Source organism: Manacus vitellinus, unplaced genomic scaffold, assembly GCF_001715985.3.
Source record: "Manacus vitellinus isolate BGI_N305 unplaced genomic scaffold, ASM171598v3 scaffold_59_pilon, whole genome shotgun sequence".
NCBI classification, from domain to species: domain Eukaryota; kingdom Metazoa; phylum Chordata; class Aves; order Passeriformes; family Pipridae; genus Manacus; species Manacus vitellinus.
The window spans coordinates 2,826,953-2,852,999 of record NW_021940681.1 but is presented as its reverse complement, the minus strand read 5'-3'; the positions used below and the strand labels follow the sequence as shown (position 1 = coordinate 2,852,999).

The 26,047-nt window shown below is 40.9% G+C and overlaps 1 protein-coding gene across 3 annotated transcripts; it reads right to left on the bottom strand.

Moving 5' to 3' along the window:
- Positions 1-659: 659 nt before the first annotated feature.
- On the bottom strand, positions 660-26,047 carry PHRF1 (PHD and ring finger domains 1). Of its 3 annotated transcripts, none has more exons than XM_018082053.1 (17): positions 25,938-26,047; positions 25,477-25,599; positions 23,736-23,968; positions 22,670-22,753; positions 21,557-21,678; positions 16,985-17,082; positions 16,268-16,440; positions 14,389-14,518; positions 13,179-13,315; positions 12,177-12,364; positions 11,244-11,363; positions 9,134-9,288; positions 5,477-8,269; positions 4,679-4,830; positions 3,948-4,208; positions 2,716-2,844; positions 660-1,607 (listed from the first exon to the last, which is right to left on the bottom strand). In XM_018082053.1, the coding sequence occupies exons 1-17, from the start codon at positions 26,026-26,028 to the stop codon at positions 1,473-1,475; spliced, it is 5,124 nt and encodes a 1,707-aa protein (XP_017937542.1). In that variant the 5' UTR covers positions 26,029-26,047; the 3' UTR covers positions 660-1,472. The 3 variants fall into 3 exon arrangements, with proteins under 3 accessions (XP_017937542.1, XP_017937544.1, XP_017937543.1); XM_018082055.1 differs by having other exon boundaries at positions 4,754-4,830; XM_018082054.1 differs by having other exon boundaries at positions 16,268-16,434.

The window sequence follows — 26,047 nt, the reverse complement described above, 5'->3', positions numbered from 1 at the left end:
CACCAGCAAGGAACCAAAGGTCTTGCTATTTGTGAGTTTTCCTAACTCACTGTAGGGGAGGAAAGAGCTGCCATTATTTGCTTTATAAAACTCATCCCAGAGAGCCTAAACGTCTTCTCTTGGAAGACAAGCAGCAAGACTGTCCTCAAAGAGGGCAGTTTCCAAGAGGTTAGGAAAGCCCTCAGTAAGAAGTGCTGTTGCCATCTGGTCCAACAGGCCACATGCATTCTGTTCCTGTGAAGGGAAAGCCAGTTTCTGAGTTGTATCTTACAAGTTTTCCCTTCAGCCTCCCTGTGAAACATCTCCTCCCTAACATGGTTAAATGGGGAATGATTCAAGTCAGGTTTAAGGGTGCTGAATATATTTTTAAGTGACTGTTTTTCAGATGGTCCCTTAAAAGATCTGTTGCTCTGCAGTACATGCGGGCAAGGAGCATTGTTAAAGAAATCAAGATGAAGTCAGTATGTGCGCTGGACTTCTTTGGTTCTTGATAGGAAAATGAGTCCTCCTACAGAGGAGGAGGGACAATTACTAATCCAACTCCAATTCTCTTCTAGAAACGCCGTATTCCTTATGAAAGAGCCAAGCATGCAGGTTTATACAGATCAGCCAGGGCAAAAGGCAGATGCAAGACAAACAAAAGACACCTGCTATAGGACTAAAACCATTCAAAATAACTTTATAAACTCTGTCACATTTCTGCTTTGTACATCAGTTCAACCTTATCCCTCCGGCTTGTTACTGAAAATTCACGACGCTTGCTTTTTGTTTCGCTGTTTCCTGAAAGGCAGACATGAAACCAGCCATCAGTGCATTATTTACACAAGTGCAACACAATCTCCCACCCCGAAATTAATTTTTTTCACTAACAAGATACTTCCAACGTAAATAAACACCACAGCTTGAGCAGTGTTTCTGAAGTCAGTTTATAAAGGTTAGGTCATTTCTGCAATCCCCAACTGCCAGAGCGACTAAAGCTTCGCTCACCATCCAACAGGCTAAAAATACAATATTTCAAGTATTAAATCAGAAATTTCTAAAGACAATCCATTGATAAATAAACACAAGGGAAACAGTATACAGCTTTCAATATACTGTAAGAAAAGTGGTGTCCAGTTTCAAACTTTAGCAAGACAAGTGCACAGCCCAAAAATGTGATCAAAGTAACCCTGAAAACTGTAGCAATCCGGGAGTCCCAAACATTAATCTCTTCTGTGTTTCCCCTCGAATTACTCTGCTGGTCTGAGGCATTTGATTGTTATGTAGTTCTACATCTGTAGGTAATCAAAAAAAAAATCCTAAGTTCATTCCCATATGGAAACAATTCAAGAGAAGGTTCCATAGATAAGTCCTGTTATCATTTTCTTTCTCTGCACTTTGTTTACAATGAGATGCAACTGCAGGTCTGTTATTCCCATAGTGTCCACAGCTACGATAAGTTCAGTCCAAATCATGCTGGCTGTGGCTTGCTCTCAGTTTTCCACTTCACGTGTATCTTCACTATCAGTTTTCTTATGTTTCCTCATATGTTTGTATTTTTCCACATATGCCTTCACCAGATTAGCCACCTTCATAGGGTTGATCTCTCCGCTTTTGCTGTGGCAGATCTGCAGGGGATTAAAGGGCATTCAGTCAATTACAGCAGTTCAGGCAGGCAAGAAGCAAGTGACAGACAGGACCTGAGATGCTGTCCAAGGGAACCAATTCCTGCACAGGCCCTCAAGTCTCATAGCAGTGTACATTAAGAAAAGAAAGGTAAGAGGAATATTTTACTTCAAGCATTCCAGAAATGGCCCAGTGCTTATCTTCTGAGCACCAACTGAATAGAGAGGCATCTCTGAAAACAGAATTATTCATTTTTACTACAGGCTTTTCCACCCATCCACCCAGTTTTACACTATACGTGGTAACCAAGGAAGTGCTGATGTCCCATATTTCTGATAATTTTGAGGAAGCAATGCTCAGACTAAAAGAATCTGGCAGTTTTGAGGGCTATCTTGAAATACAGGAGAAAGAACAAACCCTACAAAGAACTTTATCCATGTTCAGAGAGGAGTTCACAGTGACTTCAGCAGCGATGGGTGTTGCTCAGCTCTCCTACAAACAACATGAGGTTCATATGGGTCACGTAGAAGATATGAAATTGCAGCCATTATCTCAGGAATTTTGATTTATGATGGAATTTCCCAGTGATGGCAAGAATGCAGAGCAAGGACAGTCTGCTAAGGTATCAGTTAATTGCCTTGACTGCAAGAGCATTACTCCCCCTTACAAGACAACATTTACCTGCTGATCAGGTCTTTTTTAGCCACCATCTGGTCAGCACTAAGATTTGGGACAGAAGTCAGTATCAGTAAAACTGCCAAGCCCTCTTTTAAGGTTCAGGGACACCACAGACGCTGAAGGAACTAATGCACAAAGTATTTTCTCACTTTATCAGAAACAGTTGACAATTCTAGCTGAAGTTTCCAGTGAGAGAGATTCAACCATTCTCACCCAAGGCATGTACCACGTAGTATTTCACCTCAGGCAGCTCAAGCTTAGCAATGTTCTTGTTTCACCACAGGACAGTAGGGTATGAGTCAGGGTCCAAAAATCTGCCACTCAGTTATGGCGTGTAACTGCCAAAACTGGCACGTGCAATCCAAAGTACTGCCACTTATTTCATGACCTGCCCAGCTCCTCCTCTTGACTTCCTTTCACTTGTGCCCTTACCTTTTGCACTGCTTTTCGAAGGATGCTCTTGTATTCCTCCTTTGTAATCTCCCTCTTCTGGTAAAACGGTTTGATGGCAAGTTTCACTTCTTCCACAGCCCTTTCCTGCATGTGAAGTTTCTTCATGTACTGCAGAGCAAAGAGAAGTTCATTACTTTGTGCTATCTTGGCAGTGGCTTCTGACTGTATTTTTCTCAGAAATGCTCTAACAATGAAAATTCTCATTTCACAATTTCAACAATCCAAGTAATCACCTCAAAGTGCTTTCCTTTACTGTCAGTTGCAGTCTTGAAACAAATATCACTTTGCACTACGAGGAACCCTTGTTTTATGTAGCATTTATTCCGCGTCTTAAAGAACGTGTTTTAAGCAGGTGACTACAATGTCTACTTATTAATTTTGGTCTCGTCCTTGCCTTGCAACAGGTCTGAAGTAAACATACATCCATGAAAAGACATCAGATTATAAGAGCAGCAAATCATGACTGCGAATATAAAGCTTCAGACAGTTCTACAGTCAATCTGAAAATTGCAGAGTTGCCTATAAATTAATGATTACAAATGCCATCAAAACAAGTTCATAAAAACTGCTGCTCATAAATGGAGGTTTAGTGGAAAAAGAATCTTACTGTTTGGTTTTGTGCTAGAAAGTAAAATAATGGGCTAAGAAGTTTTTGTTCTCATGTTAGCATCCACTATGCTTAGAGGAGATTGTCCATACAGCAAACCCAAAACTCAGCAGCAAGGGACTAGCACTGCAAAATCTCCAAAGTATATTACTATCTCTGCATTTTCAGTGCTAATAAACAAGAAGATACAGTCCTACCTCTCTATAAGATTGTTATGAGGACTGACATTGATTTCAAAGCTGGAGGGGAAAGGAAAAACCAGGTGTTTAGAGACATCTGGACATTCTGGTTTCTGGAAAGTTCCTTCCAAACACTCACACAAGAAGGTTTCAGAACTTTAAGAATGTATTTTAGATGCTTTAATCCCTCTAACTTCTTGTGATGAAGCAGTAGAAAGAAGAATCCTCAAATGGAATAATCCCAAAAGAATTCAAGGAAAGGATTGCCTGCTGCTCCTGGGTTAGCATCATCAGGCACCAAAACCAACAGTGACAACAGGGCTGGGAAAATACAGTATAGAAAGCTTTAAAATCCCCCAAATTAAAAAGTTCAAATAAACACCTCATTAATGTTACACATTTGCTACTTGGTGGCGTTCACTCACTTCCTCATTTTTCATTTTATCCACTGGAGGTTTGGATGCTTTGATCTTGTCTTCTGCATTTCCAACAGAAGCAGCTTGGACTCCTGGCTCGGATGCAGTAGCCAAGCTGCCTGGTTCTGGAGTGAGGCTCTGTCCTGCCACGCAGCCAAGCGCTGGAAGACTTCCCTGCATGATAAACTGGACCGTGGGCTGGCTGACCGGGGCATAGGGGGGAAGGCTGGAGGGCAGAGGTGGCGTCAAAGGGATAGTTTGACAGTACACCTGTGAAACAGATACCACTCTGTAAATGCTTGTGCTTACAAGACAGAACATCAGATCAGGATTTTCAGAGCACCAGGAGCTACCACCAGCCTCTCTTCACCTTTTAACTGGTGGACAGAACAAACTGATGGCTCAGACCAAGGCCACCAAGCCAATATTTACAGCCTGATCACAGTCAGGGAGAAACTCACAGCTGCTCAAACAGCACCATCTTTCTGCAAGTTACTGCTGAAAGTTACACGCAGAAGCTGCATGTATAGAGCAGAATTAAAAGAAAATACATTTCTGCAACTGTATGGACCACCTGAGAGATTAAATGATTAGAGGATTGCTGAGGTGTATGGGCTATATGAAATGTACCACACGCAGAGGAAGGTAAACTCTGCCATGAGAGGAGGGTGTTGCACAACGAAGGCACAGATGAGATGAGATGCCTTCCATGACACTTAGGTGCTGGAATAGGAACCAACCTGAGAGGAACCTAGATCAGGAAACATAGGCTCAGGAATCATATAATTGGTTGGAGGAGGCTCATTTAACTGCACCTGATTTAACGTTTGGTTCAAGTCCTCTGCTTTCCAGGCCCCTTCTTTTGCTCGCTGAAGTTTGTAAAATGGTATCCCTAGGTTCCCCAAGAGAAGAAAAAGAAAATATTTAAGAACAAAATAAAAATAATGTGTCAAAGAATTCAAAACCAATTATATTGTTTAAATAAAAAAGATCTAACAACAAAACTCGCTCTAAAAGTATTCTGTTTAGCAGTCATCCACATTTTAAAGCTTCTGATAATAGAGAACTTCTCATTCTCCCAGGGAACCACACAGGCAACTCTGTCAACACAAATAGCACAGGGGCCCAAGCCAAACTGTTTCTAGCAGCTTTGGTTTAGCAGTACTCACAGGAGTGAGCTACAGAGATTTGTCATGCTCCTTGGCTCTGAGAAACACTCATAACTTCTGAAGGCAAAACAACCATTCTAGTTAACTGCAGAAAAGGTGGGACATGGGCTGCCAGTTCAGAGATCGGGCTGCAATACGCGCTTCATGGCCGAACAAGCTGCCTCTGGCTGGTTGAGCTGTGCTGACAGCACATCCTCTCCAATTCATTAACACAACTCACCTCATGATTTCAACAAGCACAAAACGCCAGCTCTCAGGATTGGAAACCACAGGATCACCCCAGCTCAGATGACAGAGCTGTTACACCACAACCCTGGGCTGCTTCAACAGTCTGCTTCGACTGCTGTTTGTTTTCCAAAAGAGACTTACTTGGAGCTTTTCCAGCAGACAGTGTGCCGCTTTCTTCCTCTTGGAGATTCCACGTAACTCTTTTCACTGGTGCTTTTGATTTCAAGGCAGGACCCTGAGGTACCACCTCCAGTTCAGGCTTAGTGAAATTACTCATTTTCTCATCTGACACAAGGCACTCCTCTTTAACCTCCCTCACACCATCTGTAATTTTGCTTTTGGACGAGTTTTGAATTTGTGCAACCTCATTTGGAACATGCATGATAACTTCCTTCTTTGGGGGTTGTTCCATCAGAGATGGATATAATGCAGTATTTTCAATTTTAACTGTAATCTCTAGGTTTGTATTGCTACAGCTACCGAGCACTGCTTGATCAGTACTACTCAATAATTCTGTTTCAGCAAAAGAATCCACATTGCCAATTGGAACACAAATGTTTGTGATCTCTGACACAGGGAATGCAGTTTCACTGGTCACTTCCTGACAGATGGGCTCCACCTTTATAGTTTCTTGGACCTCTCTCAGCTGAACTGGAGTCTCAGCCTGTATTTCCTCAAGTTGGACATTTGGTTCGATGGTTATGGAAAGCTCTTCTAGCACTAACTCCTCCTTTGGCTCTTGTTTGAGAGAATGGGGGTGCTCCAGACACCTGGTCAAATTTTCAACTGGAGGCTTTTGATCTTTTTCTGGTGGAGGAGGAAGAGAGGTCTCCTTTGATCTGTGTTTTCTCTCTTTGGAACGTGATCGCGATCGCGGTCTTTTTTCCTTTGATTTGCTGCTTTTGTGCTCCCAAGATCGAGATGGAGAGCGAGACCGAGACCTCCACTTTCTCCTCTCCCGAGATCTGGATCTCGATCTCTTTCTGTCCCTTGACCTCAAGCTACTGTCTTTATCATACCTCTCATAGCTTTTGTCTCTCCTGTGCTTCCTCCTTTTAGTCCTTTCAGTGCTGTTTGACCGGGAACGGTCCCTCCGCCTTGATCTTGATCGAGACCGTCTTTTCTTTTTTCTATTTTCATAAAACTCAGAAGTACTTCCAGGACTACCTGAACGTGACCTAGATTTCCTTCTCTCCCTAGACCAAGAAGTTTTTGCTTTTTTATCCTTCGTTTTATCCTTCATTTTCTTTTTTTTAGATCGTTCACGACTGCTAGAACGGTCAGTAGAAGACCTCTTGCTCTTGGATTTCAACGTGTGTGTTTTGCCGTGCTCTTCTCCACCTGACCAAGAGGTAGATCTGGAGCTTCGGTCCCTTGAGTGTGCTCTATCCCTAGACCCTGAACGCGATCTCTTACGCTCTTTGACAAGTGCTTTTTTCCTTTTCATCTTCTTCTTGCTTCGGGAGCTGGAGTTTGAGCAGGATCTGGAACGTGATCGCCTCTCTGCTTGTTCTACCTTTTGGACTTTCTGCTGCCCATCACTCTTTGAGGGACTATCTGGTTCTAGTTTCACATTAATATTAGGTCTCATCAATTCTTCAGCATTAAAGAACACGTTAGGTCCCTCTCTGCTTTCCTCCTTTAGACACTCTGTAGTAGAAATTTGCTTAACAGCAGAAGAAGTGCAAGGACTGCTTAGAAAATCTTCCTCATCCATATTGTCTCGTTCCTCTGCATCAGAGATCTGTTCTACAATCCTGCTTTCTACTGTCACATCATCACGAGACTCTGTATTACCAGATGGTGCATCAGAGTCAGCCTCAGATCCAAATATATTTTCTACCCTGTAAGGGGTGAAACGACGGACAGTTTGAAATGTTTGAACTTTTGGATTGTCAATGGAAATAGTCCTGGTAATATTAGTCAGTGGGATCCCGGAGCCAAGCCTTTCAGGACTGCTGTTTGCTGAACTTGAGTCTGATCCTGTTGGCTCAAAGGGATCATATATTTCACTTTTGACCTGCTTTTTCTTAACTGAGAAAAGAGGTGAAGGACTTTCTTTCTGTTGCGCTTCATCATCCACAGGGCGGAAGGTGTTACAAAATCCTGGGTTAGACAGCCTGCTTGGATGTCCTGCATTTCCAGGAATATTGATTTTAAAACTCTCAAAAGAGCCTGGGCCTTTGCCCCTGGAAGTGCCCAGTAGTGACGAACTGCTATACACACCAGTATTGGCAGAAAAAGACACCCCGCTTGTACGTGTCTGCTGCTGACGTTCCTTGGAATTCGACTTCTGACTTTCCACCTTGCTACCCTTTCCTGGTTGATTAGTGCTCTCTTTACCAGTCAGCTGAGTTATACAGGAGCTGGGGATGTCACAGCTTTGGCTTCCTGTGGGTTCTGGCTCCACCTGCTTGTTGCTGGTTTCTTTTTTAATCTTTGGTATCCTGGGAAGCTCAAAGATGTCAATTCTCTTGGAAGGTGGTTTTACTGGCTGCCTCACAGTTACAGCTTTCGAGTCAGAATTCAAGTTACAGCTCAGGGGCTTTGAAGATGAGTCAGTGGGTGAAAAGTTTTTAGATCTTCCATTAAATCTGGGCACTTCACCTAACTTGGAGCCATGCCTGCTCAAAGTAGCTATATTCTGAGACTGAACAGACCTGGGTGTCATTGAATATTCTGATTTTACAGTTGCCTTTTCCGATGCAGTCTGTGCAGGGTTTGCTGCAGACTCAGTCCTGCTCAGTGAGGGTGAAGGCAACGAAAACAAGCTTGAGGAGAAGGGTCTGGTGTGAGTACTCAGCCCCGAGGAAACGGAAGGTCCAGCAATGGAGCTACTCGCTGTGGTCCCTGAGTGCACTGTACTTGGGTGGGTGTTATGCCCTGAACCATCATCCACTCTTGAGTCACTTGCTGATTTTCTGTGAAGCGGAACTACAGCACACAAACAGACAATTAAGCTTTTCAGTAGATATCTGGACATTTTCTGCCAACGTTAAAAGAAATACTAAGCTCATTATTTTAAGTTCCACTTTGATTTGCTGACATACCCCACAGTAATAAGGCAGTCCGATAGTTCTTTCGTTCAGATACTCATGGTATAGTGCCAGACAACCACATCTTTGAGGTAAACACTAATGTTTACAAAAGAAATTATTCTGTTCTGTAGATATCACCAGATTAACGCTTATTATCTTGCAGTTGGTGATTGACAAAAACTGACTATAACAGGGGACGCATGGGGTACTTATTTTAAAAACAAAGCTCTAAGTTTCAATTTGAAGGGATTCTTTTCAAATAATACCACGCCAAGGGAATACACAACTGGAGATGTTAGCACATATTTAGAGTTCTACTTCTGCAAAGAAACTTCTTGCCAAGGTCCTCCATGTTGCTTTTCAAACTGAAGTGCAGATCACAGGCATGGCAGCAATGCATGACACATGCCAGAAAAACTGGGTACTAAGATAATTCTAGTCTATCCAGTCCTACATTTTTATAACAAAGCATGAAACCAGTTCTTTCAGTTCTTTTGAAAGAAGAAAACTATGTATTAAAACCAAAATTCTCCAGTAACAGCTCTGCAACTAAAACAGAGACAAGTAACAATATTTCAGAGCATCTGCCTTATAAGACAGATTACTGTTGGTAGTCACTGAATCTATCCTATGTATTCAAATGCTCAGTAAGTGTATCCCTGTGTTTGAAGCTATTGCAGCCTCTAGGATCAGGGCAGATGAAACAAAGAGGCAGATGAAACAAAGAGGCTAACTGCACTATGAAGTGCCAAGTCCTTACCTGCCTTCTTCGCTGTCAGTGAACCATCTCTGTTGATGACCACATCTGAACTACTCATCATGAGAAAGCTCTGTCCAGACAGGATACTTCCCAACAGATCAGGCACAGGAGCAGCTTCTGCTTCTTGATCAGGACTCAAGGCAGGTACACTGCTTCTGCATGTTTCAGAGGGGTTATATTTCCTTTACTCTTACAGCACTTGTTCTATACACACACGTTACATTAAAAAGAAACCAAAGTCAAGGGCATAAACAGAGGTCAGCCAGGGAGGTCCACTACTAGTTTTGGCTTCACTAGAGTCATTCAGTCCCCATCTCTCTCTCTGACAAACAGAAGGTGAAGCTTTTATTGACTTCACACAAGACCACCACAAGATACGAAAGCCTGTAATCATACCCGAGACCTTTTGTTAACAAATGCTTTAAATCTTATTTAAGAATGGTGTTCACTGTATTGTGTATCAAGATTAACTTTCCCGTGCATTTAGTATGCATCTTTGAAGGATAAACCATTGTTCATCACTTCAGAGGTATCTCCATCCTAGCTGCTTCTCTTGCCCCCACAAAATCACAAACATAAGTGTATTCCTCAGGTCTACATTCCTATCTAAAAAAAAAAAATTACACAGCTTGAACCAGTGTTCAGCACCAGTAAAGCTACACAAGGTGCCACAGGTAGGGTACCTAAGAGCATGGCATAGAAGAAATTACACTGAAAAACAACAGCAATGGTGCCACACATGTGAAAACACAAACACTTCCCTTCATGCTTTACTCAGTCTTATGAAGACGGTCTAAGTTCTTGGTTCTTGAAATATGGACTGAAAAAGTTTGGGTGTTTCTGGTGTTGGTATTTGGCTTTTTTGCTTTTATTTTTTTGCATTTGTGTTGATGGGACTTGGGGGTTTGTTTTGTTCGAGTTTTCTAAAAAACAAACTTCCGAAGGGGCCAATAGGTCCAGCTCTTTCAGGGAGCTATATTTCATTTCTGTATGACAACAAAGCAAGCTTTATTAACATAATGTACACCAAAACCCCTGGTAATAACATACAACAGAAAGACAAAATGGGAATGCTACAAGAATTGGCTGCTAAGGCCAGACCAGGAAATTCAGTGTAGTCCTGGCAAATCAAGCCTTTAGAAAAGCTGAATGTCAGCTAAACAGTTCTACCTTCTAAACAATATGCTACTCAAATAACTTGTAGGACGTGGAAAGCTTCGTGAAAGGCCTCCTTCAGAAATGAGATAGGAAAGGTAGAGAAAATCTAAGTTATCATAGAAATACACTGCCTTAATCCTGAGAAACCAATCTTCACTGTAAGTCACATGCACTGAGGACAGCCATGTAAACCTCTCACACCTCTAATCACTTAAGCTGAGCTCCCTTCATTTCTTTTCAGCTCTCTAAGCTTTGCAGTTGGTACCTGTCTCAGTGATTTTCCCCATTTGTTTTCTTCTTGTCATGCTCCTGGCTCCCTTTGTCTTACCCCTCAGTTCTGAAAATTCCCTGTGGCTGCCAGTGGGGGGCACCCAGGGCTCCCTGGCCTCAGCAGGTGCATAACACACAGACATCTGTCAGACAGCAATGCTACTGGTAAACCGCAGGATCAAACAAAGAGGTTTTTCTCAATTTTCTGAGCTCCAACAAATGGCAAAGGAACTGGGTGAGGTGGGTACAGCCCTCAGCTTCTTTGGATGTGCAATCAGATTCCTTGGCCCTCTCAAAGAAGCAAGTGGTTTTTTAAAGGTTAATGAGACTGGGATTTAAAACATACTAATGGAGTTACCAAACAAACACAAAACAGAAACCAAGAAGAGTCAGATTAGGGTGGAAATACCAACTTTAAATTTCAGTGTAAATGTTAAAGGTAGGATGAAAGAATGTGTGTCCTTCAACATAAAAAAAGAATTTTTGCACAAATTGATGTGGTTATTTATCTACACTTGTGCAGGTATGCATGTACACACACACACACACACACGCTCTTTTTGAAAGATAAGAAAAGGTAAGAAAAGGGTTAAATCAGGATGATCACTCAGTTTACTCTTTCATTAGGGTCATTAGACAACTAAGAAAAATAGAAGTGAGTAAAATAATAATGGATTTTTACCTGGGAAGTCCCACAGAAATGGGTCTAGCTACAGGACGGTGAGACCTCAGTGCCGACTGGGAGAGAACTCTCCTTTTGGCACTCACTGGTGAATCTGGATTTGCTGGAACCTCTTCATTACTGTGGTAAAACACACACACACAAACCCTGAAATTGTCTGAAATGTTTTTCACATCAAATTGATGAAGTAGATAATACTACTAGGACAGATACAGTTAGAGAGCATCGTTTGTTGTATTACGGTACATTGAAAAAATATCTGTGCAACATACTTATTTTCTGTGGTTATATAAATAGAATAGCATAATTTAGCCAGCAGAGACTCAAATGTAGATTTTTATTTCTAAAATATTAAATGGACAATTTCCTTTTATGAAAGATTCAAAAAGACTTGTTCAGTGGAAAATTAAATTTCACCAACAATAATTTCAGTGTCCCCTCCCTAAAATTCAAAGTTTAAGAGTGACACAAACTATGGCATAGTAAGATATCTCCTCATTTTAAAGTGTCTAGAAAAGTGAAGATGAAGGAGAAACATGGAAGATTTCACAGGTCCATTTAATTCTATATTAAGTCAGTTTTCATTGTGAATCATATATGCTAGCTATCTTCATTTATAATAAACAAATAGAAAGTGATGGATCAGGATCAGACTCTTTCAGATTCTAGCCTTTCAATAACCCCAAAGATCTTATTAAAGGTTTCCATGAGGCTGATTATTTCAGCAGAACTCTTTAGAGAAACCTGATTCTTTAAAAGCTCAGCAACTCTACCCAGAAGGAAAGAAAGAACAGGCCAACGTGTTATGATGAGTTGTGTATCCAAAGCTGCCTTCAGATGTGAGATCCACACTCTGCATGAAGTCACACGTACAAACAACACAGCACTTGGTGAAATTATCAGGTCCCTTACCACAATCCAGAGATATCTTACCTTTCATAAGGATCCAACTCATATGGATCCCCAAACACAGACAGAGAAGCTGCTCCAATATCTGCTCTCATCAGACCAAGTGAGGGCTCCATGGGTTTGTACATGGAAGGAATTGAGGCCCCACGCACAGGTTTACTAAGACCAAGAGTTCTTGCAATACGGGAGCGAGTAGTAACCTCATTTTTCGCCTGCACAGATAAAGAGATTGGGTTATTTGTATGTTAGGGCAGGTATGTACCTTGCATTTAAAGCCCCAAATTCTTCATAGGCTGAGTCATCAGGTTACTGATGGAGAAGTGGTGTGCATTTATTATTTATATTTGTTTTAAAGCATTTATTAAACTTCTAACTATGGCCTGTATGTCCCTTCAAACAGATCTGCACGTATCAGATTTAAGTGACAAGATATATTAAGCTTCTAAAAATCTTTAATAATGTCAATTCAAAACTGCTGGTTCCTTATTAGAGGACAGTTGTGTCTGTAGAAGGTAAACTCTAGTTAAGGTAGCTGATGACAAAAGTCAAGCTGGTGCAGAGTATTCGGTATAACTCACACGAGAACATTACCCAGAACTGAAAGGAATTTTGAAAGCCCTTATGGCTGATTAACTGGGTTTGCAGCAACACAGACACAAACATCCATAGCCTATTAAAAAGAATAGGTAGTGGTAATTTTAACTGAGCTTGCATCAGTACCAAGCAAACACCACATCTGAATGACAAGGCAGAACAGAAAGCCTGCAGGACATGCTTTACAGTCTGATCCCAGCAGCTCAGGTAACAGGATTTGTCAGCAAACCCAGCAGGCCTGCCTGGAAGTTGCAATTAATTTCCATGTACAGCATCTTTCTGGAGTACACTGGACACATCCTGCACGTACTCCCACCTCACAGAAAGGTGCCTTCTATGATTGTAAGACGGCATTTTTTCCAACTGAATCCCATATTATAGTGCTTTTAGAGAGGGCTGAAAAATGGCAGATACTGAGTGGCAGAAACTCACATGTGATCTTACTCTCGTCTTTTTCCCCCTTCTCTTCTTTGTCAGACGCTTGCGTCTCTTCAGCTGTGTCCCCGAACTCTTCTTTCCAGCAGATTTTGTCTGAGTTCTTTTTCTGCCTCCTACTTTCTTCCTCCTACCTGATGGGACAAAACCCAAGGATCTGGATAAGTGCTAGCACTGCATTTTACCCTGTACTCCCCTTCTCGTACCCCCATGACACACAAAGAAGTTCAAAGAGAATACAGTGTGCCACGAACAGCAGAGCAGACAGAGTGACATAATTAGGATTTATTTAAAAACAACCTTCAAGACATGTGCTGGTTTAAAACTAAACCGGCTGAAGAAATGAATCCAACTCAAGAGAGGTTACAAGTCAGAGTTACAATTTACTAAAAAGATTACAATAAATACAATGACACAGAGAAAACCCGGTTTTAACCCACAAAACAGATGTATAACTCAGCATTCTGGGACAAGAACAGAACAGTGTTCATTAACCCCTGTGCTGAGCACCATGTGGCCCCCCGGGTGCAAAATAAAAGGAAAGCAAAACCTGTTGGTCTGCATAATGCTCACAGTTCTGTTGAAGTAGTGACTGCAGTCTTGTCAAGAGTGGCAGTCCCAGTCCTGTCAAAGTTCTGGTCCTTCTCTGGATCCAACGAGTGGTACCAGAAGTCCCAAAACCCCAAGATTATATATGCTCAAATTTAGGTGGGAATGTCCAGTACCTCCCCAGGGTGGGGAGTTTCACAATGGGTGATTTAACTCTATCAGTCATGGGATAGTTTTGGAATCTTTGATGGTCTAGGTCGCTGCAGGTGCCTATTATGCCAGTGCATTGTGGCCCATTAGCAGAGACAACCCCTCAGGCTGCGTGTGAAGCTGCTAATGCCTCCCTGGAGAAGAGTTATCACAGCTAAGTCATTAGGTGCCAGGTGGGCCCTGGGCAGCTGCTGCAAATAATTCATTATTAACAGTCCATCAGAAATGACATAGAGGGTGTAGAATACACAATTTTGGTTATACCCACATAGCAATAAACTGCTCCCGGCCCCTGTAACTAGGACAAGACACTTCTGGGCAGAGGTGGTATAGGAAAAGACAAAAATGCATGTGGGATACTTCCCTAGCTGCACAGGTGTGGCAGCATGCAGCAGATGCACAGTACTTTGTATGATCTGGGCTTTCCTGAGGTGCCTAATGTCCTTACCTGTTTTTCTTTTCTGCCTAGCCGGAGCCCGTGGTGTAAGAGGACGCTGGTAGACAGCAGTGTTTAGGCCTGCTACAACTGCCTCAATTGTTTCATCCAGAAGAGATGACATGAGGTACCTTGGCACATGCTGCGTGGGGGATTAGAAGTTACATGATACAAAGGTCAGCAACAAGTTACTTATAAAAGCATTTGATGAAAAATGGATTTGAGATTCAAATAAGGAAACCCCTACCATATCACCAAGCTGACAGTTAAGCAATTATGTCACTTTTCTCATCTATTGACTGACATATTAATGACCTTGCTCTTTGGCCTCTTTCAGAATTACAAGTCATGGCTAGTCTAACTCTTTAAATGAGAACAATCCCCAAGACTGACATTTCCTCAGTGAAAGAGTTCACCTAAGAACTTTCTCAGATTCACCTAACCAACCTCCGCCTCATCACACAGACTGTGGGGAGCAAAGACTGAAAAACCAACAAAGTACAGATCCACTGTCTTAAACATCTCATTCTTTAGGTCAAACTGACCTGTGAAACATGTCCAGAGGCGAGTCACCCTGCCAAAATATCACTTCATTGTCAGTAGCAGGGGTTTCTCCAACAAGTTTCAGATTCCTCTTCCTCTCTACACTCAAGGATGTATGCTCTCAGCTTCTCACTGTGCTTTGAGGACAACAGCTTACACACCCTCACTCAGTGGAATTAAGCTTCAGTCAACTCAAGGTATGAGCCAAAATAAGATGCACTTTTATTCAGAGACAAAGGCAATAAATAACAGTGCCTTTCTAGTTTGTAATCATCCCTGCACATTGAGAAGCAGAGCTAGGAACAGCCTCTTAAGTCCTGGGTTCCCAGGTTTACACTACTACGCAATGGTAAAGTCCCCGGGCACCACCTCTCTCACCTGCAGGAAACAGTTGCACACTATTTCTAAAACAACGGGCAGAGAAAGAAAGAAAAGTACCAGCAGTTCCCTTGCATAGTCTTTCACTTCAAACAACACTCTGCTCCCATTATTTTTTTTTCAAAATATAGCCCCGATTACTCAGATATAATTACTTCACAACAATGCATCACATGATTCCTCGACATTTTCTACTTTATTAATTCTTCTAAAGCTAAAATTAAGAGGCCTGGGTTTTGAGACAGTGGGAGTTGGCAGTCAAATAAGATCACTCCGTTACACAGGACATAATGAATTTAATGACAGCTAGAGCACTCAGGGAACTCCTTAAATCCAGGGGAAAAACATGATAAAAACTTAAGGCAAGCTTGATCTTCGTTCATGGCATTTATTTCAACCTGTACTTAATACTGTAAGGAGGGATCTCGGGTATTTGGGATATTTTCTTGCACAGATTCGTCACGCTGCCCCATTACTGAGGACACTAGCACCTGGGTTTTTTTCTTCAACAAGAGGCTGAATTTCAGCTCACAGAAACCTTGAAAATACTAAATTTTTTTCTTCAGTTGGGCTGAGGGTGGTCAACAAGTTCTACTGCTATGAGAAAAGAAGTAGAAGGACAAATAAAGAAATACACAACTGTCAAATAAACATGCTAAAGAAACAGATTTGATGCACAAACTGCGCATTAATAGTCACTGGGGAAAAAAAATACAATTTTGCTCACACCAGAGGTGATAAAAACACAGATTAAGAGAGGAAGCTACCACAGCATTTAAAATAGAGAGTCTTGGCCATGTGCTGCACTCCATTTGCACATGTTATACATCTCAGTTTAAAAGAACTCCGTAACTACTACCCATTGTGCTACGGACAGTCAACATAGACAGCTGAGCTACTTAGGTGGGGATTTATCTCAGCCCTCCCACAAGGTTCTTCCAGATGCTCACCAGCCAACCCCCCTGATTACCTGAATCCGCTGCGCCGTTGTTATCCGGTTCCGGTTCACTGTTGCCCGGACACGCTCGCTCTGCCGAGTCCTGGCTATAGCTCGGGTCCGGACATGAGGGCGTAGCCGGCTGGTGGTGGGAACAACGTCTGCCATGAGAGCAGCCACCTCTTCTTCACTGACATGATCTGTATCTTGAAAGAAAAGATGCTGAGGTCACTTGTCTTTCTAGACGTGAAAACATTTAAAGAATTTCAGACCAAAAAAAAAAAAAAAGAATTGTCCCTTATTCCCTTTCTTAAACCAATCACCTCCAAAGGAACACACTACCCTCTCAAAACAAAATGAGCACAGACAGGTACAGACTGTTACACAGTAAGATGCTTTTCTAGGTAACAGAAATTGCTGTTACCTTGGCAAACTGAGGTCAGTATACTGATAAACTCTTTCCAATGTAATACAAAGCAGTTGCATTAAGGTGCTGGGCTTGCCTCTGAATGCTTACAAGAAGCAGCTCCACAAATTGCAAATGCAGATGAAAATCTTCATAAACAAGATCCTCTAATCAGTCAAGAGTTCAAGTCAACTCTTATGGTTCAAGAGAGAACACTTATCAAAACAGTTGTTTAAAACAGATAAACCCAGGCCATTAAACACCACTTCAGAACAGCACATGCTTCCCATTTTCTAATTCAGGAGAAAAATATTTACTTTGAGTGGATACTACAAAACCCTTACCTGCAGCAGCACTGGCACCCATGGGGGCACAGGCTGGACAGAACCATTCATCTACAGGGACTTCACTCAGAGGAGGATTAAGGCATTCCATGTGATACCTTGGGGGAAAAAAAAAAATCAAACGAGGTGGTCCTTAACAAGAGAAGAGAGCCTTTCACCTCTATCCATGTGCTACATAAGGCAGACTCATTTTCTTAAGCTTGAAACTATAGTCTATGCATCTGCTTCCACCAGTCTCCAGAGAAAAGATGCTACCTGCTGGTTATATAAGGGTCTTCAATTCTAGATGGTATTTTCATCACTTTAGAAAAGCTTAGAAAAGTGAACATTTTCCCCTCACTGTGTGGTGAATCACTTGCCATTTGAACCCAAGCTGCAAGAAATGCGCAGAGCCAAAACTGATGGTGGCAAGAGAAGCACTGAGGTGCTGGGGAAACAGGCAATCAGGAAACAACATCAGTTTCCTGTGAACCAACACAGCATTCACATTACTGGCACTTATGAACATTTTATTTTGCATGACAAGGTACAGGTCAAGTGCAATGCCTTGTTATGCTGAATGAAGGCATTGCATCCCACATGCACATGATTAAGACAAGTGGTGATCAGGATTTCTCTGTTATTGCACAGGTTAGGTGGCAGAGCACTGGTCAGTCACTGGCTCCATAAAGCTGCTTGCAGGACTGCAGACTAAGCACACTGACTTCCAGTCACCATCCAGCTAGGAACTGTCCTTACCAAACCTCAAGGGGAAAGAGGAAAGCATGATACTCCCCTAGGTAGGGTTTTGAAATGTTCTCTACCCAAGAGGTTGAGCAGCCAGACTGAACACCAACCACTTACAGAGAAGCTCTGCAATTTCTTCAATCCAGCAGTTTAAACTCAGAGAAAGCAACATGTGTCAGTAGTATAGAATTTTTGAAGCAACTCATGTTCAAGTTACACTGCTAAAAAGAATTAAAACAGATTTTCCAAGTAAATGAGATGCTTCCCATGAAAACTAAATGCTTAGACCAAGTTCCCTAGGCAAGGAACACAGGGAGACCACAGCTTTCAAGTAAGTTTCAGCTTCAAATCAGCAATTTTATGACCAACTTTGTTCTTTTTCTATAAGAGAAAAGACTACTGTTATTTCTGGTGTAGTAGAGTGTTTCACTCTGAAATAAGTAAAGAAAAAAGAGGGAAGCTCTCTGTTTCACCTTCTCTTAGAAAAATTCACTGCCTGATAACTCAGTGTGTGGTCACAAGGTAAGGAAAGGGAAGGAGCAACTATCTAACCCTCTAATCCCAGTTTACAGCAATACAAAAGAAGCAATGAGACTACAGCCTTTAATCTACCTTCCTTCCATGACTCCAACTTCAGATTATGTCTTTCAAACCTGTTCCCAACTATGTTGCAATAAGCTCAATTTGCAGCTGTACTGTCAGAATTGCCAATATTATGTTTATACTAAAATATATATATTAATTGTCAATACAAAATGGAATACCATGTCCTCCTTGCATGAAAGAGTATACTTCAGCAGATGAGATTTTACACTCTTTCAGAGATTGAAGAAGATGAAATTGAAAAATGCTGATCACAAAAAATCATTACTTTAAAATTAGACTAGCAAAGTATATTCCTTCTGTGGGAAAGGAGAGCTCATTTTCCAACTGCCAGCTACCAGGAATGAGATCAGTTCCCCAAAGTAGTATTCTGACAAGTAATACTGTTATGTTCAGGCCAAAGTCATAGCAAAAGTACTTGCAGCAAGAACTTCACTACATACTTTTCAAATTATGTCTAGGAGTTCTGAAGTCAACTTATGACCCACTTGACAAGCAGACTTTCAGCCCTAAAACTATGGACACTGAAGAACCTACTGCAACAGCTATCTAGAGCCCCTTGGAAAGGGAAAGAACCTCATCATAAGGGAAAGAAAATCATCATAACCACACTCAATGCTAAATCTTCCAGAAGGATGATACTTGTTTTTCAAAAAAAACCCCAACAAAACCTGAAAAATCAGCCTTGAAGCAAAGTCACCTCACGCTCACTCCCTCAGGTTCCTTTAATTGCAGACTTGCACCCACCCCCTCACAAACACAAGGACACTGTGTGTCCAAGTGGTCTGACCAGGATTATTTGTGTGCAATGCAGAAAGCAAGAGATATTGGCCATCAAGTCCTCAACACATCTCTCGAGCTCTGTGACCAGCAGTGAAGAACTGAGATACAAAAAGGACGTTTTGTACCTTTCAGGAAGAAATGGATGCTTTTGGGGAACTTTTGCCTCATCATTCTGTCTCAGTCTTCACAAACAGTAAGAAAAAACAGGTCTACGAAATTAAAGAATTTTGGTCATGGATGCAGCCCTGTTCCTCAACTTCTTGACACCAATCTCTGTATCACTGTTACTCGCTTCTTGCTACTTGGTAACCTGAATGTAGTCATACATTAATGTGTCACACCATAATGCAACTAACCCTTTTTCTACTGTTTGTTCAAATTACTAGACATCCACACTTCTGTATTCATACCAGTCCTAATGCTGTTGTTACACAGTTCAGAAAATTAGGCTGTTACAAGACATCTGAAAATGACATCTGAAAATGGTTTCAATGGAAAAAGATTTGATAACTTACATTTGTAAGGTAACAGCATTATACCACACACTTTGAACACTGTAGAAAGCCATATCTAGCTAAAAGCAGTAACTCCATTTGCTTTAGAATTGCTGGCAAAAATAACTGAGGAACTTTTCAATCCAGTGTCAGGTCAGACAGAGAATCTAGATGAACAAAACCAGGATTTGAAACAAGCTATTCTCCATTTTTCTAGATTTAACCTCAGCCACAAAGAGCTAGTAATGATGCCTTAAAATCCACATTATATAGATTTAGTATAGCTTTTTAGCACTTTTGGTTTAGCTAGTTAGTGCCTTTGGCCTGTTAGTACCTTCATACAAGAATTCTAAAAATGCTGTTTAAAATGCTGTTTCTTGTCAAGAATTCCAATAGACAAAGATTGCAGCAAGGTAAAGAATAATTCATCTGTATAAAATGTTCTTAGAATAAAACATAACTGGCACATTGCTTGATATAACTGAGTCAAAGTGGCTCAGAAACCTTAAAACTGTTCCAGAAGGCGTGCTACTGTGCCGAAGACCAAGGAGCAGGATGAGGAAGATGAAGATAAGGGGTCTTTGGGATCACCAACTCAAATTTGGGAGGTATGACAAGGGTGGTACGATGGGATAAATGGTTTTGGGAAGTAGGTGTAACAGATGATGCAATGTTAGATACTATAGTATAAAACTGTAGCACCTCTGTAACTCAGTCTGCATACTTCAGAAATGATTTCTATGCAGCCGGCATGCTATAAATAAATGAGTGCTTTTTGCTTTCTCATACTCAAAAAGAGTCTCAGAGGGTTCTTTCTGGCCATTTAAGGCATCAGTAATGACTGCAAGTTCTTTTTCCAGAAGTGCCTCTGGAAGTGCTAACTCTAGAAATCAAGCCTATATAAAGAACTTCTTTTAGGAAAATAGGACAAAAATTAAAAACCTGTATCAAACTAGAAATAAAAATGTATAAAAAAAATTGGAGTAACTGTTGAGAGATCAGAAAGGAAAATCTGAAGCAATACCCTGAGCTGAGATTGGCTTATGAAAGTTCAGAAAGAACTTAAAGACATGGCTTCAGGTCAGACCTATGAAACACTGGTTTTGATTAAGTATTTTAAATTCAGTGTTCTGATGACACTCTTAACAATATTTAGTGTTCCTGATTTTGTCTATTTTCCAGAAGATGAATCATTGTACATGGACACTACAGAACATAAAGACAAAATTGGACTTATCAGGTATCCAGTTAGCTTGCTAGAGGAAATTTCTGCAACATTATTCTACATATTCATTGCAAGCATCTCTCTTTGTTCAGTGGGTAACTTTGGACAGCAAAATGACGATGCTGGAAGACTGATTAAACATCACAAGGGCTTTAAATTTTAGCAGAAAACTGTAGGCCCAAACCTGTGTTCAAATATCTTGATGACTGTACTTAAACATTTATTTTATTAATCAAGGAAGGAGAAAAAATATGTTGGCAGAGACAGAAGTATGCAAGAGTAAGAGAATCAATTTAAGAGTTATGGTTCTAAAGGAAAAACATTTTAAAAAACTGCAAATCTTAAGCATTTTTCCTGCACAGACCTAGTGCCCAATCAGTTGGGACCAGTCATGCATCCTCTCCCAGAGACATAGAAGGATGTATATTTTTTACCCTTCATGCACTCAGATGTTGCAGGGATGAGCACAAACACCTTCATCCCTTGAAGGTATGGTCACCTGTTTCTATGGTTTGCTGCACTGATGTGCACAGGACTCTCCACACACATGTTGCTACATGACCAGAAAAGGATCCATCACATCATGGGGATGGATGTCTGCACCGTAAGCACATGGATGCACAGCTGGCTGCATGATGAGCCTGAAGAGAGCAGCAAGGGGCAGCCTACAGACCAGACAGTGTCTGTGGACCAAACACTGGTCAACTCTGCAGGTGCTCCATTCACTTCAGCCTTTCTTACCCTGCATCACAGCCATCACAGAGCAGCAGGCGATCCTCGCGGTCACTTCTGCCACACACCTCACAGAAGGTTGGGTCATCCTCCCCATCGCTACCCTGAGTTTTCGTGTTCTCAACAGGAATCTAAACAAAAGAGGGATTCACATTTTATGCAGAACATGGCACTTTTAAAAATCCATCACCACATTAAGAGTACCTGCAGCAAAATCTAACAGTGAAGAGAACAAAAGAGCTGTTACATACCAGAACCTTCATTTAGTTCATTCAACACATCTAAGACCTGACGAAATGCCTGAAAACATCTCCTTAACTTGTCTACTGTCAGACACCAACAAATACAGAAAACTGCACTTTAAGAACAGGCAAAACAAAAATTCACAAATAAGATCAAAAGTAGTCAAAAACCCCCAAAAGACCCCAAAAACAAGACAAAAGAAGAGATGTTAAATTCGCACTTCTGTTAAAATGCAAAATGTAAGAAACCATCAGTTTATGAAAACAGAGTATGAAACTCCTACAAGTCCCCTGGAAACCAACATCTTTCTGATATCAATAAAGAGCAATGACAGCTCTTCAATATTCTTTTGTGAGCAACTAGCAGCACACACAACCAGTGCCTCCCAGAGCTCTGCTATTGCCTTGTGCCTCTCTCCAAACAGTGCCTTTAGGAGCTCTACAATGACCTTGCACCTCTACCCCCTTATAAACCCTACTGCTACACAGCATTGCGGGTAGCAAGACATAGGGAAGAGATCATGTATAACCCAGATTATTCCTATTCCCTGTGTATAGCACTTGCAGTACACAGGGCACTTCCCATGTGTGGACAGGCTTATCCGTCATGCCTGTCCACACATGGACAGTTTTCAGTCAGATGTCCATTATGAAAAAGAGACAGCTTTGACAAACACCTTTTCTCCCACAACATGATATTGCAGGAAACATGGTTAAGCGGGAAAAAAAATTCTTACAGTTCCTTAAAAGGCAAATGCAAAATAGAAAAGAAATAATTCATCCGGATACCAAGTATCAGATAAACAGGTTAGAGGTGTAAACCTCTGAATAACTATTTTGTGGCAATTGGCTTTGTTGTTTGCCACAGTAGAAAGCTTACCTTTTTTAAGATTTTACCACCAAAACGTGCCCGGATGCTAATGTACTTAAAGAGGATTCGATCCACTGGACAGGAGTTTGCATTCTAGGAAAAAAACCCAAACAATTCCCAATACAGTTAATAAGTGCGTCTCTTTATTCAATTTCTAAAAAGGAAGACTTAAATTATTAATGAAATAAGCATTAAATTAATGTAGTAGTCATTTTAACAGCTATGATCTTGACATATCAAGTACTTAAATCTGACTTATCTGATTTGCAAACAGCCTGTTGGATCAGAGAAAACATACATTTTTAGAGAAGTATTTATTATACCGAAGCAATTTAATTATTATTCAGTTGCAAAGCAACATCAAAGTTCTTCCAAACATTGCCTTGAAGCAGCACTTGCACTTAAGGCATTTTCTTTCTTTTGGACAAATGAGCAAGTAGAAATGGCTTACAAATATATTCAATAAGAGTGAATTTTTTTTTTATTTAATTAACACTGTTACTGTTGCACACACAGTAAGTCTTGTTGTAATTCTCACCCTGAATTATGACTGTGGGAACTACACAGGTGGCAAGGAACTCAGACTGAAAACTGAATTCAGAGCAAGTTGCTGCTTGTCATACTCTTTTATATCTTCTTTATGTTTAGATGTTTAAAACAGATCCCCATCCAATGGTCACAATACAGAATTTAAGAAGAGATAAAGACAGATATACAGAGAAATATATATACAAATATATATATATTTAAAAAAAAAGCATAGAGAAAATCAGTATTGCTGGTGTCTTGACTTGAAAAAGCAAAAGAATTGTAAATGCCTAGAAACACACTTGCTTATGACATTACAGTTTCCAGAGAAGAGAATAGATCAGGATGGGTACAACAAAAACAGATCCATACTTCAAACAGTCACAATCCTGACAAACAGAGCAGTAAACCAAGTCTGTTTAGAAAAGTTTAAAGCAAATATGAATATTACATTTTTTTGCTCTCATTACAGCAGAACAACATGATCAGAAGAGAGAGAACAGAGCACTCCAGAAAGCCACAGGACATCACAAACAGAACAGCTCACCTTAGACCACTCCACAATGCAGTCCAAGCAGAAGTAATGGGAACAGTTCTCAGGAGTCCCAACAGCCTGATCCCTAAACGTGTTGAGGCAGATGGGGCAGTTTTCACCATCCTCATCAGAGGAGATGTTCGCTCCGTTTAAGTGTGGCTCCAATTTCAAAGAATCAGTCATTCCATCCACAGTGGCCTCAGTTTCCTCCTCCTCTTCCTCTTCTTCATCATCATCTTCACAATCTTAAGATGGGAGAGATAAAAACCAACTTGCATGTGCTGCAGGGCTTCAAAAACGAGGGCAGAGAGGGCAGGCAGTACAAGGTACTAGTTCTCAGAATTCCAAGTGAGCTTATTTTATGAGGCTGGAAGAGCGAAGCACAGCCCTCCCAGTTTAAGGTAATAATTTTTGCTGGTTTATTTCTTCCTAAATCCCTTTACTATAAAACAGTGGATTACTCTGGTGAAAAATAAAGCCTGATAATGTGAGTAGTCTTCCAAGAGATTAAAAGGACAGAGAGCAGAAAAACAAGAGATTATCAAAACAACAAGACAGTAAGCTATGTTAGACTACCACTGAACAATGAAGTTAAAACAAAGTTATAATAAAGTTATAATGTATCCAACTTCAGAGGGCAAGCACCAGCAATACACTGATCTGCAGAACAACAAATTCAAGATTTCCCCACTATATCACCATTTTGAGAGTCAAGGGATCGAAGTGCCTTGGAGACCACTTAAAGAAGCCTGGTTTTGAGTAAAATTAAACACTCAGCACACATTGTTGAAAGGTATTTTTGTTTTAAGTACAAAATACAAAGACTTGTGTTAGTCTTTCCCTAAAACCTGTGAATTAAGTTGACATTTTCAAGAAACAGCAAAAAGTTACCTAAAAAAACCATACTCACTTTGGGGGGGGAGGGGGAAGGGAAGTGGCTATTGCTGAGTTGTTGATTTATTTTTTTTTTTTAATGAAAATATGGCTCTTGTCTTTTGCATTTCCCACTGAATTTTCCTGTCTGGACATAACAGAAAATACTCTGAAAAATGAATTAATAAAGCTTTCTGGCACCTGGCATCAATTTTTTCATCTGTGTTCACATCAGGCTAACTGGTAACTTGGAAAATTGCACTTCTTACTTCTCAACAAGCTTTAAGATCTGATAAAAACCCTCCATTTCTGTCTATCCTAATATTAATTTGAGCATAGCAGTGTCAGAAGTACATGTATCTACAGAGTATGTTTTCAGTAAAATTAACAAATCCAAGTAACATCCACATTGTTTTTTCAAAGAAAAAATAGTCTTCTTCCCTCCTCCCCAGGCATAAGAGCAACAGTAATTTATTTTCAGAACTCTCCAACACAACATTCATTTTAGAGGCCCAAAGCAAACTAACAAACATGCTTTCATAAGTGAAAAAATAGCATGAGCCATTGCTGCAATTTTGACATTTTTTTCCCAACTCATGCTCGGGCAGAGTTCACTCCTGATGACTGCAACTACATCACTTTAGTTAGTGTATAGTCTTCAAACACACAAATGCTTTAAAAGCTTAGAATGTTGGGGAATATTACTTGTTTGTTTATTAATGGAGGATGGCCTGACACAGTTGCATCACATCTGTGATGTGGCCTGACACAGCTGTATCTGTGGATCTACATTTCGTTGTTCATTTCTGGAGGAAAAGCTTTTATCTCACTCTTCCTCAGTTATGAAAAAATGCCTGTTAACACACATTAACAGACCTACCTTCTAATTCTTCATCTTCACTTTCTTCCTTGTCCTCCTCACCTCCTTCTTCCTCAGTGTCATTATCTTCCTCTTCACTTCCAGTATCATCATCTGAATCACAGCTATTTCCACCATTGCTTTCTTAAAAAGAAATAAAGAGAAGAGAGGAAATACCTATTTGATGCAGGCAGACAGGCAGGCAGAACAGCGGAGGACACAGCAGAACTCCTGCTCAGGACATTACATATGAAGTGAGACCCTAGATTTCTGCAGTGGTATCAAAGCTGCTCATTTTGAGAAACTCAAGGGAAGCATGTCAGCAGTCTGATACACACAAGCTATGAAGCAAAGCAAAACAAAAAAATTTTCAGGGAAAAAAGGAGATAAATGGTCAGAAATACAACTTTACCACCCTTTTGGGGGTAAATCAATAGGTTCCCCAACCTAGGCAGAAACACACGCAGAGAAGTCACATTTACCTGTTTCACTGAGGAGTGCAAGACACTGCCTTTTGCCCTTTCCTAGAGCAGCATTCTTGTTTATCAGTTCATCCTGGCTGTCATCATCCATGGCAGGACATTGGAAATCC

Bases quoted from the DNA above. Each gene is read 5' to 3' on its own strand.
- PHRF1 (XM_018082053.1), bottom strand. From the start codon at position 26,028: ATGGATGATGACAGCCAGGATGAACTGATAAACAAGAATGCTGCTCTA. The intron at 17,083-21,556 runs GTAAGAAAGGCT...TTTTCCCCCAAG, and splicing joins TGTGATGGCTGTGATGCAGG to GTATCACATGGAATGCCTTA. The intron at 2,845-3,947 runs GTGAGTGAACGC...TTTGCTCTGCAG, and splicing joins ATAAAATGAAAAATGAGGAA to TACATGAAGAAACTTCACAT.